General features: G+C 46.4%; 6 protein-coding genes across 6 annotated transcripts; 3 read left to right on the forward strand and 3 right to left on the reverse strand.

The window, feature by feature from the left end:
* Positions 1-177: 177 nt before the first annotated feature.
* N7469_008640 (putative choline transport protein) lies at positions 178-1,931 on the reverse strand (the record flags this gene model as incomplete). Its single annotated transcript, XM_056647558.1, has 3 exons — positions 178-1,031; positions 1,083-1,711; positions 1,768-1,931. The coding sequence occupies 3 exons, from the start codon at positions 1,929-1,931 to the stop codon at positions 178-180; spliced, it is 1,647 nt and encodes a 548-aa protein (XP_056497323.1).
* Positions 1,932-5,465: 3,534 nt separating this feature from the next.
* N7469_008641 (uncharacterized protein) lies at positions 5,466-6,884 on the forward strand (the record flags this gene model as incomplete). Its single annotated transcript, XM_056647559.1, has 4 exons — positions 5,466-5,554; positions 5,607-5,650; positions 5,719-5,747; positions 5,811-6,884. 4 exons carry the CDS (start codon positions 5,466-5,468, stop codon positions 6,882-6,884), a joined length of 1,236 nt encoding a protein of 411 aa, XP_056497324.1.
* Positions 6,885-7,807: 923 nt separating this feature from the next.
* Positions 7,808-9,802, forward strand: N7469_008642 (putative MFS multidrug transporter; the record flags this gene model as incomplete). Its single annotated transcript, XM_056647560.1, has 3 exons — positions 7,808-8,496; positions 8,552-8,798; positions 8,891-9,802. 3 exons carry the CDS (start codon positions 7,808-7,810, stop codon positions 9,800-9,802), a joined length of 1,848 nt encoding a protein of 615 aa, XP_056497325.1.
* Positions 9,803-10,022: 220 nt separating this feature from the next.
* Positions 10,023-12,092, reverse strand: N7469_008643 (uncharacterized protein; the record flags this gene model as incomplete). The annotated part of the gene is made up of 11 exons (XM_056647561.1): positions 10,023-10,354; positions 10,408-10,693; positions 10,745-10,777; positions 10,834-11,053; positions 11,105-11,242; positions 11,297-11,327; positions 11,389-11,409; positions 11,472-11,540; positions 11,601-11,710; positions 11,780-11,849; positions 11,897-12,092. The coding sequence occupies 11 exons, from the start codon at positions 12,090-12,092 to the stop codon at positions 10,023-10,025; spliced, it is 1,506 nt and encodes a 501-aa protein (XP_056497326.1).
* Positions 12,093-12,986: 894 nt separating this feature from the next.
* N7469_008644 (huntingtin-interacting protein K) lies at positions 12,987-13,472 on the forward strand (the record flags this gene model as incomplete). The annotated part of the gene is made up of 2 exons (XM_056647562.1): positions 12,987-13,289; positions 13,362-13,472. The coding sequence occupies 2 exons, from the start codon at positions 12,987-12,989 to the stop codon at positions 13,470-13,472; spliced, it is 414 nt and encodes a 137-aa protein (XP_056497327.1).
* Positions 13,473-13,963: 491 nt separating this feature from the next.
* Positions 13,964-18,408, reverse strand: N7469_008645 (uncharacterized protein; the record flags this gene model as incomplete). Its single annotated transcript, XM_056647563.1, has 2 exons — positions 13,964-14,525; positions 14,576-18,408. 2 exons carry the CDS (start codon positions 18,406-18,408, stop codon positions 13,964-13,966), a joined length of 4,395 nt encoding a protein of 1,464 aa, XP_056497328.1.
* Positions 18,409-18,922: the final 514 nt, after the last annotated feature.

Consider the following 18,922-nt stretch of genomic DNA (forward strand, 5'->3'; position numbering starts at 1 on the left):
AGAATTCAATATACCCTAGTCGTCTTCTTTGAACATTTCGTTATTGTAATACATAATTATTGATAAAGGAAGATTGAATATGAACAACATTAAGTGTGCACCCATCCCATTGGGCGTCGAACACTCACAATTACATCCACTGGCACTCAAAACCAATAATATTTGCCAACTCATTAATCATCTCGCATTGCAGCCCTCATCCACACCATGCACTGGCGTCTCTCCCATGATATCAATAAAGGACCTCCGTCCTTCTTTTCCTGCCTGTAGCACACTCAATCTCTCCGCTGCCTCAAAACTATACTGCGGCCCTCGATATTCACGATGACCGCGGAACAACCACCACAAGCCCACTAATGCCATGAGTCCCACCGTAATGACACTGGTGTAATTCATGTTGTTGACAGTTGCCGGCATCACGAGTGGGAAGCAGAAGAATATGACCGTCACCATAATATATAACAATGCGACAATATTCACGACCATTCCCAGCTTTTGGCCCATATAGAATGGACCGGGCACCATATTTCGACGACTGGATAAAACGTGTGGTAAGATGGCGCCGAAATAGGATAGCGAACTCAAGACAATAAAGGATGAGATCAAGGCTTGAAATGCAGTGGTACTGCCCACATAGATACAACCAAGGCAAGTCACAAGCCCACTCATTGCAAGAGTTGCGCGAACTGGACAGTTTAAAGTCGGATGTATTTGAGAGAAGTATCCAGCGAAAGGCGTAGCGTTATCTCGTGCTAGACTCCACCACATTCTACCACCGGTGATAAAGACGCCAACAAGAGTGGGGAGGGTTGCGATGAATAGAACAGCAATGAGTCCAATTGCGCCGACATTCGATCCAGTTGCTTGTCGGTATATCTCGGCTGTTGGGAAAAAATGGATATCGCTCGCGTAGACAGCGTCGAGGTCTTGAATGGAGTAGAAGAGAGAAATGAGATAAACAAAAGCCATTGTGAATGAAGTTAGCATTTGAAGCATTATTCCTTGCGGAACCTTGGTCTCTGGCTTCGGAACTGCCGAGCTGATTAGAAATTGAAATGAATATCATAGCTTTGCTCTCGTACCTTCTTCTGAAAGGTGGCTAATACCATCCGGTACACCCACAGCGAATGCAGCATTCAACAAGCCTGTCATGAAGCAGACCCCATCCGACCATCCCCCTGTTTCATTATGATATTCCTTCCACACTTGCACATTACTTGCATGGGACTTGGGCATAACAGTCAAAACAACGACCGTAACAACGAGACCACATAGTGAAAGCGTCAAGGCAATCCGGTTTAACATCGGAATGAACCGATTTCCAAAGCATACAATAGCACAACACATCCAATTTACCAGTTGAAAGGCGATGAATACTTGCCACGAGTGCCAATCCACACTTGTGTGCTTCAGCGAGTACATTGCCACGGCCTCATTACCCAGCATTGAACTGACAGAGGACGCAGACAACAACCACGCACATGCGTTGAGATACCCTGTAAAAAAGCCGGCCTTACGACCACGACTTCGACTGAGGATTGATGACCAGTAGTATACACCTCCAGCTGATGGCATTGATGAAGCCAGCTCGGCCAAGGATGCGGAAATAGCCGTATAAAAGACGCTGACGAGGATGAGACCGTAAAGTACAGCCATGGGACCACCATTTTGAAGCGCAGTGACGATGGTTCCTCCTGCAAGTGCCCAGGAACTAAATTCAATTCCATTAGATCTCTTTTTCAACAGCAACTATCTAATTTGACTTACTTCGCAATCACAATACCAAGACTGGTTAAACTCCAAAGTCCAAAATGCCTTGTCAACTCTTGCCTGTGTCCAAGGGCAGATTCAAGTCGAAGTTCATCGATCTCGCCCTTGGATTTGAGTGGGTTTATCATGCTCCGAGGTGTTTGCGGCTTAGCCTCTGCCATGATGTTGCGACAGAATGCCACTGGCAGAAGAACACGCTGGACATAGAACAAACCCCGACGTGGATGGAAACGTCAAGGTTGAAGAGTAGAATTATTAGAAAAGGAGACACCCCACAAGAAAGAGATGACCCATCCTTCTGTCGTTGGGGCCTATGAGAGCAATGCGAGTCGAGTCTCTCAGGAATGCTTAATGCGAGGGCTCGGACATATGGCAGCCACGTGTAGACAGCAAATTAGGAAAATACTACGAATCGAAGATGATGAATCCACAGCCTTCCTTGAGAGGCGCAAATGTGCTCACAGTTTATCCTGCCTCTGTGTAATGATATTAAAGACTTGAGAGGTTGAAAGGCGCAAGCCAGGCAGGAAACTAGGGTTGTAACTATTGACAATAGACGGTACACTTGCAGCCTCGGAACTCGCAACCGCATTGTGAATGGGAAATCCGTAGGTCTGAGCAGGAATCGCCTTTGAAGTTATCGGCTAAGGACAAATCAGGGCCATGTATCTCAGAGTAAATGCCTGAGGTGGTTGCGCGGATTGGATGCATCGCAAACGCCCTGCAAGGGGGGAGGTGGGAGGTGGTGGGGACAATTTGGGGGGGGGGCATCGATTCTTTTTTTACACGGTAATTTCCTTGGACTCGGACATAATACAGGGAATTTTAAAGCAGTGTGATCCTTATGTGTTTGGTTTTCATTGAAACTTGTTCCCGCAGAGATTCAACCTGATTCGGAGGAAAAGTTGGTGGAAAGTGGTGCTTTTCTTGGAGTTCTCTGTGCCACCTGCAGCATTCTTGATCTCCTGCAAGACATCAATCGACATTGATCCTCGAATAACTTGGTCCACGCTTTCTCGATCGCATTCACGACTTGTACTGCATAGTAGACTGATAGTTTGTATGTCAGTCAGGTAAAGATGCCGCCTAGAAGTGAGTCAGCAATCCTACAATGATGGAATTCCTACTTCCATACTAATTACAGTATTCAATCGAGCAATGCATCTTAAAATGACCGTAAGCGAGATCTGCTGCGAGTGAGTTTTTCTCATCCTAAATATCTGCCCAAAGGTTCAGATTGGTAGTTGGATATTAGCAATCTGAAATACAAATTGTACGTTTCTCACATCACCACTTAATCCAATACTATAGGTGCATCTATGTGCTAGAGCTAACTGTAGGACCTAAATTGAATGTTTTACATGTCCCTGGGATTTGCATAAGAGAGGAACTTCCTCACGTATAGTAAGAACCAGTTACTAGATCTCCAACTATGAGTCGTAATGAACTACCCGATCTAGAGCTTTCTAAAGGGTGTCACGACTATTGTTTAACATCAGGACTATCAATCGGTATCTGATTTCTGGATTTTGAATCTAATCAGAATGGCCCTTCTACTTGGTTTCATGTTAGTCTGATGGAGGCTTTCCCTTATGAAAGCTACGACCAGTAGAGCTCAATAATATCACAGTAGAGTATCGTCTCATCCAGGGGGGTTTCCTAGGGACATCAAGTGTACTCAAGCAATTTCTCGCATAGAAACCAGGACTGAACAGGCTAGAAAGGAAAAAGGTGAGATTTTGCAGAATCTAGGTTCTTCTCGAGTTGCGCTGGTTGGAATAATAGAGAGGCCTACCAATTTGTATTCCTTCTCTATCCGAGCCATTTTGCTTGATTGTGACCAAAGGGTAACAATAGCGAAATAATTTCCTTTGAGCTTCTAGGGGAAATGTACTGATCCGGATGATAATTCCGATGTTCTAATTTTGAACATGAAATATCTTGATTCTAGGGACTTTCGCGTGTGCTCATCAATTTCGCTGTTGGTAAAAACAAAGTATGTTGAAGCAATGATATAATAACTTCTGTGATACCTGTATCCTCATTTGCTTATTCAATGTGATTTCTGCCAATATGAAGCATAGCAGGCGGTCGTTCTTTTTTTCTGTTCTTGCAATATGGCAAGAATTGCTAGTCTATCTCATTCGCCGACCATCTTGGATTATCCCAGTCTGGGCAACTCATCATTGGGAAATATAATGTTTAATACGTCTGATATTTTTATATCTAGAAATCGGGCTTCATATAAATGACTCTCGAAGGGTAGAGTGAATAGAGACGGAGAAATCTTTTCGGTGCGTGTGTTTCCCATGCCTATTGGATGCCGATGGGTTGTTTTCACTGAATTGCGAGCATATCAAATACTAGTGATAACCGAAAATGGGCAACATCATCTGTGATTGAGAAGGATCCGTTCTTATCAAATCTGCCTACATAATTCGAAAGCTACATTCCGCTTGTGGTACTCGGACACTGAAGACTCAACTGATTCAATCTGACCACCACTCAGATAGCCTCCAAGTAATAAAATATAAAGTGGCGTGGGTCAATGCTTACTAGCATTGGCTTTGACGAGTCACCAAGGTGACCTTGAATAAAGTAAAAATCTTTGAAATAGACTCTGCCACTATGTATACTGTATGTATGTATGTATGCATCGGATATCGCGCCAACGCTTCGGCACTACGCGAAGATTGCCTCGAAGATCTCAACGATCACTCTTGGACGCAGTTTGGGGCTTGGCCAAGATTACCACCATGCAGATCACACTCAATCACACCTATCAAACATGACACTGCGGATTTTCCGCGCCAGGCCCGGAATCTGACTCCTCATCCCGTTAAACTTCGTTCGCGCTGACGCCGCTGATCATTTGTGGACTATTGCCATCTTGCATAAACCTAGCCCAAAGCGATCATTCTGCATGATCGCAAACCCAAAGGAAAGGTTGATAACAAACATCCTCCGGATGAGCGGTTACACCGAGCTTCTGACTCGCTAAAATGATCCTTTCTGGACACTCTGCAGGATTGTGGTGTCACTTAATGCAATAACTCATTAAATACTATGCCCAAAATCCTTAACTAGTACAGACTTAGCGAGCGTTCCGAGGAACATGTCGAGTCTTTGCTACCGTATTCCAGTACCTCCAGACGAACTGATGCTTGATCTGGGCCGAAAAAGGAACGATGAAAACAAAAGTAGGGATTGGCGCATACACATTGATCTTCCATTAGGATCAGCATTCCCAATACAACTTGCCATCGATCTGGGTCGGCGGCTTGAGTCACAATCCCTTGCATCAGTCCCTCATTCCGCCTTGCTTGTCACTGGATCCTCCAGCCCATCAATGACATTTGACAACCAAGATGCATGGCGCTGTATCTCTTTCCTCCGATGACGATTTGCTTACCTCTCCGGTGTCTGTCAATTGAGCCTATCACTCTTCACCGACTGAGGTGATAAAATTAACCCTCTTCTCTGGCCATAACCCCACTGAGCTATTGAAAATACTAATCTGCCTTTTGATATTCAGGCAAACTGTGTGAACGACCAGTCGTCAGCTGTCTCAAAATCCATTCTTTTCAAATTTTCATACTTCTCCTTCTTCGCACCCATGGCCTTTTACCCTCCGGCATCGCCCAGCAGCTGAGGCTAGGTCATTACAAGGAGCCACCAGTGCTCCATCGGCCAGGATGGGCAACACTTCACCCACTCCTCGTGCCCTTCTCGTTGAAGCTATAATTTTCTGGACTATTGGCGTTGTACTTTATGGAGGCCGAATGTTTGTTCCAGGATTTTCATTCATAAATGGTGCTATACTAACCATGGGGTAGGATCTCGCGCATGATTGCAAATGGAGGAATCAAGCGCTTATTCTGTACGATTTCCTTTTTCCAATCTATATTTCCACTATTATCGAAAGACTAACAGCGAGTTATTATGCAGGGGACGACTATGTGATGACTGCGACATTTGTGAGATCAATAACCGAATGGCCCCTTCAGTTTTCCCAATACTGACACTATCGATCTTATCAGTGCATCTACACAAGTATGCTGATATTGATTCAAATATCTGCGCGCTATGCAACAAATCTTATGGACCCAAAAGACTATGACAAAGTCCTCGCCGATCCAAAGCAAGTCAGAGATCGAATTTATGGAAGCAAAATAGTCATTGGACTCGAACAATGCATGCTTGTCTCGACTTGGGGTGTGAAGACCTGCATGTTGATACTATATTGGAGGATTACGATGAACCTCCGATCGAATCTATATATCAAGATTCTTTCAGTATATGTGGCCCTGGGATTCGTCGTCATCATGGTCACCTACTATGCAGTATACTGCAGACCATTCTCACAGTACTGGGCCATGCCCGTTGATAATATGCAATGCGCCACCTACCAGCATTATTCAATCACACAGGCAGTGTTCAATATCTCATCTGACGCAATAATGTTTGCAATCCCGATTCCTCTTCTCGTTAAAGCCCAGCTCAAACGCACGCGCAAGATTCTCCTGATTGGAGTCATGAGCTTGGGTCTATTCACCATCGTCGCAGCGATCCTCAACAAATACTTCAATTTCGCCTCCCCACTCACAACAACCTACCAGATATGGTACATTCGTGAAGCGAGTACAGCCATCTATGTAGCCAATCTGATGTGCTGGTGGCCTCTTCTTCGCAAAATATTCGGTCTCAAGGCATTCTCTTATAACAGCAAAAACCGTGGAAGACCAGGACAAGCCGGTAACCAGCACAAAGATGGCAGCGGATACTCTGAAGGCTCTCGATCCAGGCCATCTTTCTCTCTCCCATGTAAGATGACATTCATCCGGTCAAATTTCCGGAAACCCGGGAATGTGCCTCCCGTTCCGAAGCGTGGGGATACGAATCGATCGAGTCAGGAGGCAATCACACAAGCTTCGAGCGATTTCATGGATGATGGAGGCCGAACAGACGCTTATGTCCTTGATACTTGGGATAGGAAAGGTAGTCGCGGGGGCGATATTGAGGATCTCAGGCCCATCAGTCAAGAGTCAACCGCCGAAGTTGACACTGCGACTCGGCGGGATTTGAAGCACGATCGAATGAAAATGGATGTTTGAGCTAATCATGGTGTTTTTTACAAGTTTTATATAGTTGAAAGTAAGACAGACCATGCATAATAGATTTAGCTTGTGGCCAATCTCGCGTGCCAGTATGTGCGCTGGGATTAGGATCGCAATCAGCAAAAAACGACATTTTCCTATTCCACGAGTGTCGTGAATCATTTACTTTCTATAAGGCTTCTGCCAGCTCCAGTGAAACATGATAATACTAGATGAACTCGGGGTATGTGAGCATCATCGTCGTATCTTCACATTGTTGATGTTGAATGGAAGTCTATAAAACCCTGTTCTCGCGTATTAAGTGTAAAGGTACCAACTATACACACCTTATCTTCCGACATCACAACACTTTTGTCTCCAAACCAGTTCCTAGTGATATATTTTTACAAAATTCAGGGTTTCTTTATATTCATGAGATTTTTATTTGTACAATTCTACTTAGCCTGCGCTCCTGTGGATTTTGGGTGGAGAAAAATCAGATTTAAACACTCAGTGGATAATCACATCGATACTTTGGTGATAGCAATACAATCTCGATGAATTATGACTAGATATCTTTCTTTTTTCCTATTACTATATCGTTGTACAACTATCCTATATTCGTCAACTTCATCCACGCGAGCTCGGAGTTAAGCGGTTAAATCGGCAGTTCCACAATTCGTGGAAGTGTGGAGAGTGGCCAACGATGGTGTCAGAGCGGATATTTTTCCTTTCATTTTCATTTTCAATTTGATATTCTTTTTTCGCCATTACAACTCCCGACCTTACAACGTATTGTGGTACAGAACCTCTGGAACCTCGTGCGCCAAGAATTTGAATATCTTGAAATTCTCGTAAGGCTTCACTTTTAATAGCCTCGCAATAGATATATCCATCAACCTCAAACCGGTCGCGTGCCCCTGGAATAAAGCCTTGGCCGAATGGGGTCGCATTCCCCCCACTCAGTCCAAGCTCGGCGTGGGGTCGAGGATGGCTTTTGTTTATCAGAAGAACATAGTCAGGAAATTGATACTCCTGCTGTCGATCTCTCGAGTGATATTGAAAGAGATAGTGTTGATACGGTAATCAATGAAGGAAATCCAACACGACATCTTGATACAGCTCCCCTCATCACATCCCACCACCGGTTTCCTTCAGCGGACGAAAGTGATACCGATAGCCAAAATGGGCGTGTTGAAGAAGAACCCGAGAAACCGGTGACATGGGCTTCGCTGCCCAAGAAAGGGCAGCTGGCGATACTCACATTTGCCCGATTATCGGAACCTCTCACTCAAACTTCATTGCAGGCTTATATGTTTTACCAACTTAAGTCATTTGATCCTTCTTTGCCGGATTCAACAATCTCTGCTCAGGCTGGTATATTGCAGGGAAGTTTTACTGCAGCACAGTTCCTAACAGCGGTATTTTGGGGCCGATTGGCAGATGCTTCTTGGATGGGCCGGAAGAGAGTGCTTCTCATCGGCCTGTTAGGAACATGCATTTCGTGTATTGGGTTTGGATTCTCTCGGTCTTTCATGGCTGCTGCTGTCTTTCGAACACTTGGAGGTGTGCTGAATAGTAATGTTGGTGTCATGAGAACATTGATTGCTGAAATCATAGCTGAAAAGAAGTAAGTTCTTGGTATTGGGCATTTCTGAAGATATTGTAATTAACTCACTGGCCAGGTATCAATCACGAGCATTCCTGTTGCTCCCGATGTGCTTTAACATTGGTGTCATCATTGGTCCAATTTTAGGAGGCTCTCTCGCAGATCCGGTCAATAGCTTCCCATGGTTATTTGGCGCAGGATCAATACTTGGAGGAGAAAAAGGGATATGGTGGATGAAACAATGGCCTTATGCACTTCCGAACGTTTTGAGTGCCATCTTCATATTTCTGTCTCTGATTGCTGTCTTCCTTGGCCTTGATGAGGTGAGTTTTAAGGCCCCAGCACCTACTACTAGGTAGTAGTTTTATTCCGGAGGATTCGATCGAACAATCTACTTACCCCTCCGATCTTCCAGACTCATGAGGCTGCTCGATATCGGAAAGATTGGGGACGTAACTTAGGCAAGAGAATCACCCGCGCATTCAATAGAAAACATCGACACTATCGTCCCTTGACTCGATACAACGACGATGACTCTTTGTACCTGGATGGCAGCGTTGAAACTTGGTCTGCACCCTCAAGTCCAGTCCGATCACGCTCTTCTCCAGCATCTCGTCACAAGCGACCTGGACTTCGTCAGATATTCTCACGCAATATTCTACTAACCCTTTTAGCCCATTTCCTTCTTGCTTTCCACACCAGTGCCTTCAATGCTATGACATTCACTTTCCTCCCAACACCTCGGGCACCAGAGGATTCCCGACGTGGTCTATTCCACTTTGGCGGGGGTCTTGGACTACCTTCTTCTCGAGTCGGTCTTGCAACAGCGATTATCGGCTTCATCGGACTCCCATTACAAATCCTCTTGTATCCCCGAGTACAGACAAAATTAGGAACACTCACCTCATTCCGGATGTTTCTCCCTTTTTCACCAATTTCCTATCTCCTCATGCCCTTCCTTGTGATTCTTCCGCGAGTCCCTTGGATTGTATGGCCTTCATTCACTGTTGTAGTATTTTTGCAAGTCATTTCTCGCACATTCGCCCTACCAGCCGCCATAATTCTTGTGAACAACTGCGTTACTGACCCCTCCATACTTGGAACGGTCCATGGTGTCGCACAGAGTATCTCTAGTGGAGCTCGTACTTTGGGGCCACTGCTTGGTGGTTGGGGTCTTGGCCTGGGCCTTGCCAATAACATGGTGGGAGCTGTGTGGTGGGCTTTAGCTGTTGAGTCTTTGATAGGCTGGTTTGTGCTTTGGTCGATTTATGAAGGGAAAGGGATAGAAAAGCCCAAAAAGACAACGGATGAGGAGAATGAGTCGTAAATATTTCTGCACTCTCTAGTTTGGTTCCTCTCGCGATCTCTATTATTACTAGAGAGAGTTTCGATAGGCTAAACTTAAATATCGAATGTTCTCCTAGAAGATACAAGGTACTACCTTGTATCTTCTCAAAAAATAAACAAGCCACTCTTGGATAATTTGGGAGATATAGACAATGATGTTTTCATTGTCATATCTTGCCCGGGCTAGTCTCATATTTTCTTCATAGTTTGTATCTAAAACTTGGTGCCTTGTCTCCCATCTCAACCAGTTGCTCGGCAGTATACTGATAAATGCTATCTGCCTCCGTATCTCTTCTCCCATTCAACCTTCGACAGATAAGATAATACAAAATCATCGTAGTTAAACCCGTGGCCGCAAAAACGAGAACTAGAATATGACCAAGTCGGTACCTTGGGGCATCTGTACTGCGATAGAAATTAGATGCAGCAGCTCCAGCCATAGAACCAAAGCCCATCTGGATGGCCATTCCAATTGCTCTTTTCGAATTTGGAGCCCAATTGTTTGATGAAAGCGCGAGTTGGCCCGGGATAGCTGCAATATTTGTTAGAATCAGGATGCTAAGTCAGTTGAAGGATCCAAAGTACCTGGGTAGATTCCACAGGCGGCGATAAAGCACCCTGCATATGTAAGACCTGGCATGAATTTGGGAGGCGCCACAGCAATGATGTAGCCCACAACAATTGCGCAGTAACACAGAACAGTAAAGAGACTGCGCTGCCCCGTTTTGTCGGCATAATATCCCACCGTAATACAGGAAATCGTTGCTGCTGCATAGACTGGTATCGTTAGAAGCTGGGCAATCGCAGCTGAGTAGCCAAGCCCTTTGATAATGGCCGGAAGAAAAAGAGAGAGTGCGTATACAGCGCAAGCCTATTCGGATTTAGTTGAATACGGCTCTAGATAATGGTGGTGATGACTCACGACTCCCCAGTAGTTCATACAATGGAAGATTGTCTTGATTCATCTGGTTAGTGCTTCTAATCACAATGATCAAGATAATTGCAACATACCTGCCAGTCGCAAATCGCTGCTTTAACATGCTCCCACTTCGCTGACTGCTTAGCACCAAGTTGCGGACCTGTAGAAACTTCTGCCTGCACGGGATTTAAAGCTTTCAGGATTACACTCTTCTCTTCGTTAGTGAGAAAGCTTGCTGTTGCCGGCTCATCCCAAACTAGAAAATAGGAGATCGCTGCCGCTACAACCGTAAGAATTCCCTCTAGGATAAAGCTAGAAGATGTTAGCATGTGCATCTTACCCAGAAGAGATAGCTGATCTTACATCCAGCGCCAACCCTCGATCCCACCAATCCCATCCATCATGCTGATTAGGTATGCCAGAAGCCCAGAGAAGGCCCCAGCCATAGATGCCGAGGCAAAGATCAAGGCGAGTCTGAACTGGGCATTTGCGCGAGGATACCTATTCGATTTCCAGTTGGAATTAATAGCCTCTTAGTAGTACTGCGTGACATACCAAAGAGAGATATAGAAAGCCAATCCTGGAACTTAATACAACGGGGGTTAGTCAAGATATTTCAACATGGATATTGGAAGTAGATTTCATACATAGTCCAGCTTCCGTGAGTCCTATAGTGTCGTAGAAAATTAGGTCAGTGATTCCAACTTCTGATTTGATGGCACGATCCTACCAAGGAAGAATCGAGCAGCTAAAAGTCCCGAGTAATTTTGAACTATCCCCGTTAATGTCATCACGATACCTGCCAGAGCATTAGCTACAAACTGTATATTTCAGTCATAAAAGAATAAGAACCCAGTACCCCAAGCGACCATGATGGATGGAAGCCAAATGCTGGGCTTCAAGCGGACCAAGAGCAGATTACACAACGGCTCAGTGAAGGAGTATGGGAAGAAAAATATCGTAAGGCACCTATTTCCATAGTAAATGTTAGTCTCTATCGAGGTCGAGGCAGAGTAAAGTAAGTATGAAAGTACTCACCAATTGTATTGTTGACCAACTAGTCCCAAAGTCTCGGACATTCCTTGGATGTTTGCATTACCAATACTGCCTACTCTTGTCAGTGAAAACACTTGATGCTCGCTAGGTTCTTCTAACCTCTGTCTAGAAAGCTGAGCAAGTAAAGAGAAGCCAGGATAGGAATGACACGATAATCAACCTTTCGCAAAATCCTGTTATACTCCCTTGCTGATACACCTGCGATTGGGCTTTCGACTAATTGTTTGACAGCTATCCCATCCTTCAAGTCAACATGTTCCGAAAAAGGGGCCTTCTCTGGGGTGCGTCCTTCCATTTTTTTGTGATCGGCGGAGAGTTCCGCTCAACAAGGGCAAATCAAGGGAGAATAAGCAATCAAAACCGATGACTAAAAGTGGTATAATTTAAAATGATACTCTCGCAAACGTCCTTGCTCAATTCTTGACAAAATTACGAACTGTGTAGAGTGAGAAGACTCAGACAAACTAAAGATGCTTTGCCAAGTGTTGAGAATGCGGAGTTCTCAGCGATCTCCGCACTTCTCCCCCCCGACACCGGCAGTCTCGACTCTTAAACTCCGAATACACTATTAGTGTATGTATTATATTTACACCAAACAAGACACAAAGAAACCAAGTTGTCTTTAGATACAGCTTGTATCAAAGATTCGCTTTTTCACTTGCACATCAACTCTGGGCTAATGGATCGAGACGCAAAGTTCTTTGAAATGATCAGACATGGATTTTATCAGTGGTTTCATCGGCTCTATATTCATGTGCAAGGGCAAAACGAACGTCTTTTATTATGAGCTGTATTGCAGATGACTAAAACTCGAAGCAGCTAGGTATCTACAATAGTTACGGCAGCTCCTTATACGAGCTCCATTTTTTAGGTACAGTTCTGAATGTACACTCCTTGATATTTATATGTTGATTGTAGCAGAACATTGACCTCGTCCCACACTCTAATACAAAGCCTACAGCTAAATAACTACCAGAAACCACGAACAATACAATAAATGTTATAGACCATCACGTAATTCTCCACTCCTTGTCTATTCCATTTTATTTCCATCTCTAAATCAAAGAAACCCCCAAATTCCCCTCTTGGCGATTACCTCATCCAAAATCCGGGGTATCAATGACGTGAGGGGTTCTCCTCATCCAACAAAGCCACAGACTCCTCTCCCATCACATCTACATCCATAACAATGTCAGACTCAATACCATCTGCAACCGCTGATCCAGAAGCCCTCGACCAATCCCTTCCATCCAATGCCGAAGACCGCAAAGCGGCCGCAGCCCTTTCCTCCCTGAATACAACGGAATTAGCCACCGATGGCGAACCCGCGCCAGGACGCTCAAATGCCGAGCAAGAGGCGTTAGGAAAGGCGATGAGTCGGTTGGAAATTGCTTCGGGACAGGGTTCGGTGGGGAAGAAGTCGGTTGAACCGTTTAAAAAGGAGGATGTTCGGAGGAATGTTAGGATTGTTGCTGCGGATGTCACGTTTTTGGTATGTAGAGGACTCGAAGATGGGATGTTTCGTTTTTTTGGTGCAGTGTTTGCTAATGGACTGCACATACAGGCTGATCAGCTAGATGTTCATAGGAATAGGGCGACGGAGTTGCTTCGGGCTCAGGGAGGGGATGTTACAAGTGCCATGAGGGAATTCGTTAGTCCGTCATTTGGTGCATGACGTTTCTGACTGGTCAGTTTTATGATGATCTGTATCTGGCTCTATCCAGCGGACATCTTTGAATCATCTCTTCTTTGAGTTTTCTTGGATCTGTAATGTAGGATGGTCAATCCGAAGGCAGTACAGACTTTACGCACATGTCTAGTCTTAGCTACTAGGCTTATTAGTGACTAGGTAGTCACGAATAAGCCAAGTCAATCACAGCCGCTAGAACACGCGTTCTCCGCTAATAGGGAAATGATAGTTTAGTTTCCAATTGAAAGAATATATCAGTCCTAATTGGCTTGTATTGTAAGAGTTGAAAGCAAAAGAACCCTGTCATGCCATTCCATCCAGATAAAAAATACCCTCCAAGCTCCAAGCTACCAAATAACACTCCAAAAGTCCCCATATATACAATGGACAACAGAAAATATTAACAAAAGGTATGAGAACAATAGCTTGGTCAAAACAAAAGCAAAAATCAAAAATCAAATCCTCAAAGAAATTCTTCACTTCCCGAGAGGACTTCCAACGGCGGGTCGATAAAACAAGCTCTTTCTCCGGGCAGCTTCCATTCGAGCACGTTGCTGGCGTCTCGACTCCTCCTCACTTTCTTCCTCCAGGCTGAAAGTAGGCTTTGAAACCGGGAACAAGCCCTTGTTGCTCTGCTTTGGTGGACAAGATTGCTGAACCAGCTGGTTTCGGCTTGAGAGGAAGTAAGGTGTAGCAGGGGACATGCCAATAGCGTCGAGGTTGGCAAAATTGTATCCTGGTGTTTGGGGGAAGTTATAATCGCCCGATGATTGGTGAGTAGGGGTTGTAGGTGCCTCCTGTCGAGTTGGAGTAGGAGGAGTGATCTTGCGGAATCCTTCGATTGCACCACTATTCGCTCCACAACGACGGCCACTTGCTGAAGGAGTAGATGGTTCAGCCACCTGAACAACGCTACCATTGACATTGCTCAAAGCGCGCGGCTCCATGCTCTTCCGGCGCTTTGCTCCCCCGCGAGGAACGATCGAGCTGTCAAATGTATAGGGAGTCTCATCAAGCCACTTGTTTTCTCTCTCGCAGCTAAAAAGTCGTTAGTTCGGTACAGTATCAGTTTTGATGAAATAACTTACTCAAGAACCCAGCCAACTCCTACACATTTAACAAGACCGGATGCTTGCTTGACCTTCTCGAGGGTTCGCAAGCCACCATCCTTGTACACCACATGAGTGATACCCACGCGGGAATCTTTAGGGTCTGCCCCATCAACAGGGGACAAGCTTGATCGACCATTCCAAGACCAAGACATCACACAGCGGGCACCCATCTGTTGCAATAGCTCGACAAAGATCCCTGATGCATCTTCGCCTTCGGTGGTGTGTACATCAACATGAACAACAGCACCCTGGAGAGCTTGGCTGATAGGTTTAGCCTTTCGAGGGGACTTGGAGGGACTTCGGACAGGAGACGGTGATTTAGGGGCATCCAACGAGCGTCTTGGGGCACTGCAACGACGCTTGGGGGTTGGGCTTCTGTCAGGACGAGGCGACTTGCGGGTTGGAGAAAGAGTTGGCGCGCTATCAACGAAAGGCCTGAAGGCTGGCTTGCGGACACGAGGTGATGAGCGAGTAGGAGATGCCCCAGAAAGTGAATGGCCACGCTTTCGAGGGACCTTTAAGGGAGAAATTTCGCCTTCTCCTTTAAGGGGAACCTTGGAGACTGTGTGGAAAGTACGGTGCTCGGGGGCCGCTCTGATAGGAGTGGCGGGGATGATAGAGGCATCGCCGTTCTCTTTCTCATCATCAGATACCATCTCTTGCTCGGGCCGTTCAATCGGCTCAGGTGTGCTTGAAACTTGGCGCGAACGAATCTGTTCGTGTTCTTCCTCCAGAGCAATATGATCGGGGTCTTCGAAGATTTCACTCCTAGAAGGCGAATCCATTACCTCTGAGTGTTCTGTCGCGCTGGGGGATTTAGCGGTTCCCACATGGACTGGTGACATGGATTGGTCGTCCGTCCGATCCTGGAGCGGCAGTTCCGCGAACAAAGATGGGGTATTTGCAAGTGGAGTGCGCGAGAGGTCTGGATAAGAAACATCGCCAATGTCGGGAGTGCTAGGCTCAACGTGCTTCTCCAGAGGACCAACAAGGGAAAACACACCTCGTCGGCGTGGTTTTCCAGAGAGATTCTGTGAAGGGGCATCCGTTTCCCAGTGTCCAAATTTCTGAGCGAGGGGTGTGAAGCCCAAGTCAACATTAAAGTTAGACTTTCGACGACCCGCCGAAGCTGGGGTATCCGCAGCAGAGGGCACTCTTGGGGTAGGAAAATCCGACTGTGTTGTTTCAAAGAAACTATCCTCCGCATCCTCACGTGGTTCAAGATTGATATCATAGAGTTTGTTGTGGGATTCAACACTGTCCACCACAGAAGGAGTAGCACGTTCAGCTGGAGGTGTTAGAGCGGGAGGAGGGATAGACGGCATTCGTTCGAAAGGATTGGTTCTTTGCTCGCATCCACCTACTTCCTCCGACAAGCCAGGGTTGAACATGATCGAGAGTGTGGTTTCAGCTGGCACCATCGTAGGCTCATCTTCTTCCATCTCGGTTTCGTGTTCATCATCAGATTGGTCAAAGGAGCAAGCATCGTGCTCTTTTTCTTGGTCTTCAAGTTCACCTTGGTCGCTGTCGGACTCAATGCTCGCCTGGAGTTGTTCAAGAGTATCGAAGTTGAGAGTATGGTCCGAACTTGGCAAATTCAGACCCTGGGTGTCCACACCCCGGGCCTCGAGTGAGAAACGAGGTTTCAGGATGGAACTTGATAGGTGCTTAGCTGGATCTTCCTCTTCTTCCTGATCGGTCTCGGCGGTGCTTTCATCCTGCATTTCAACGTCGGATCTTTGGTCTCGAGGAGGAACCACATCTTCTGAGGCGAGCTCATCTCCTAAATTCTCTTGCTGTGCAAATTCCTTAAAAGGCGCTTGAAGAGACTCAATGGTGTTGAAGCAGACAGTACCGAAGTCATCCGGCTCACTCTGGATTTCCTTTTGCAATGCCTCGAGTTGACCATCAATGTCAATATCCGAAGCATCTCCTAAATCGAGATTGGCAGCATTCTGATCTTCTGTTGGCTCATCCGTCCTCATGTGCTCCTTTCCTGGTACTTCAGTAACATCACTCATCTGGAATGGCTCTGCTTCGATATTGTCCATGTTGAGGTCTATTCCAGATGGCATATCTTCACTTTTATGGATTTTCTCAGCCATCTCTTGCAACTCTTCAATATCCATAGGTTGTTCCGGCGGGGGCGACTCTGATAAAGGCTGGTAGGATTGTAGTTCAACACCGAAGAGATCACGCGCCACTTCCTCCACCATATTGATATCGCCGTCCCTTTCATCATCGAATGATTTCGACGCCACGGGAGATTCTGCTGGCAAAGAAGCTGGTGTGGTACTGACTTCATCGTTTGAGGGAGCTTCGGTCCTGGTTGGAGATTTGGGTTTGAATAATGAACTCTTAAATGGTGACACGCCCTTCTTAGCAGGACTTAGGAACAACGACGACCGCGCTGGGAATGCAGGAGTCGATTTCGCAGGTGATTGGATAAGAGAAGCACTCAAATGCCCTTTCCGAGGAGACATCTTCAATGGTGATGCTTGGCCAGGAGTAAAATTCGGGGCAGGCACAGACTGGGAAAGATGATGATTAGGAGTATCTGCATGGCTGAACTTGAAGGGTGAGAGCTCCGGTCGCCTGGCAGGGCTTGACAAGAAAATCGAATCATTGAAGTCAACATTTTTTCCTGCCGAAAGTTTCAAGAAGTCGTCATTCCCGTGGGCAGCTTGGCTGCGCTTAGGAGTAAAATTGATTTTACGAACAGGGGAGCTGAGACCAGTGGTTCCATGCTTCGGGGTTGAGAGTTTAGGTTCGCCATTCTCATCCACCATAGTAGAAGGCTTCTTAGGCGTGAAGTTGATCTTGCGCACAGGAGATCCAAGTCCCGGGTTCTCAGCTGCTTCCTTCACGGGTGAGTGAACAACCAGTCTGGCCGGACTGTTGACATCTTCCTTCGCTGCGATGAGCTCATCTTCCTCGCCATCAGAACTAGTGTATGCGGATAGAGATTTCGCCATCTGCTTGGCCTTCTTGGGGGAAAGAGGCTGCGAAGCATCCTTCGCAGCTAGTTTGCGTCCTCGGACAACTCCTGCCTTGCGAACTGGCGTGGCTCCCAGACCAGACTTTCCAGCTGTCTTAGAGCCAGCCTTCGCCTGTGCAGGAACATCTGCTAAAATTTCTTCTTCCTCCTCTGATCCTGAATCCATCATATCTTGGAAAGTGACTGTTTTCTTCTTGGCCGGACCACGCAGGATGTTAGACCGCATGGTGGTCGATTTGGTTGATATGACAATTTGTTTGGGCTCAGAGCTATCGCTTGCAGGTTCTGGCTCAGGCACTGTGCGTGTGTTCTTTCGCGTCGTTGTGGATACTTTCGAACTGGCATGAGATGTCTTGTTGGTTGAGCCCTTTGGTCGTCCTCGAGCCTTTGGTGCAGTGGCGGCAGGAGTCTCGGCAGGAGGGGTTATCTTCTTCGGCCTTCCAGGTCGCTTCTTGGGCTCCGGTTTCGCAGCCTGGTCTTCCTCCGTCTCAACAGGCTTTGCTGATGCTGTTGCAGACTTCTTGCTCCGGGCCGCGGCGGTGGATGTGGCGGCCTTCGTTGTCGTACGAGCAGTCGGTGTTGTACGTGCCCTCGGCTTCGGTGCCGATTGTTTTGTCAAAATATCAAGCTCGTCATCGGTATCATCGGAATCGTAATTGGCGCGTGAGGACTTCGCAGCGGTCTTCTTTCTGGCGTCCGCAGATGCTTTAGCTTTGGCGGTGGAAGCAGCAGTAGTCTTCATGGCCGCTCTAGGCACAGTACGGGCCTGCCGTTTGGCAGGGGACTGGGGCAAGACAGCTGCGCGCGCCATGGTGGGGAGCAGGGCTGTCGATAGCGTTTTCGATATCGTGGGGAGATTGTTGTCGTCTTTTGTCGTGTTATGAGCGAGGTAGACGCGGGGTGCTCATGGCGGGGCAGAGCAATTATGTCGGTGTTAATCGTGAGTGTCGTCGATTGTCGAAATTATTGATGTCGAGTTGATGTCGAAGTCGAAGTTGAATTAGCAGGTGCTGCAGGTGTGAGTGGAGTGCGCTTGCTGTGTTTGGGCACACCTTCCCAAAATGGACATACGGTCCTCGTGGTCTCCATGGCAACTCTCACGTGATGTGGGTCTCGGGAGATCAGCGAAGAATATCAACAGATTAATTAAATTCCCTTGCAGATTATAGTTAGTCTTCAGGACAAGACGAGTAGAAGAGTGAGGTCGATAGCCTTCTAAAGTGCAGTTACTGGAGAACTAGACTACCTCAAAGCCCAGTCTGATCCTGTAGATCGACCAATGAGGATCATTCTGAATCCACACATCTTTGAATCCTATCGAGGTA

This window comes from Penicillium citrinum (genome assembly GCF_028827155.1).
Source record: "Penicillium citrinum strain IBT 23319 chromosome Unknown utg000008l:1.0-2707905.0:1.0-2709502.0, whole genome shotgun sequence".
NCBI classification, from domain to species: domain Eukaryota; kingdom Fungi; phylum Ascomycota; class Eurotiomycetes; order Eurotiales; family Aspergillaceae; genus Penicillium; species Penicillium citrinum.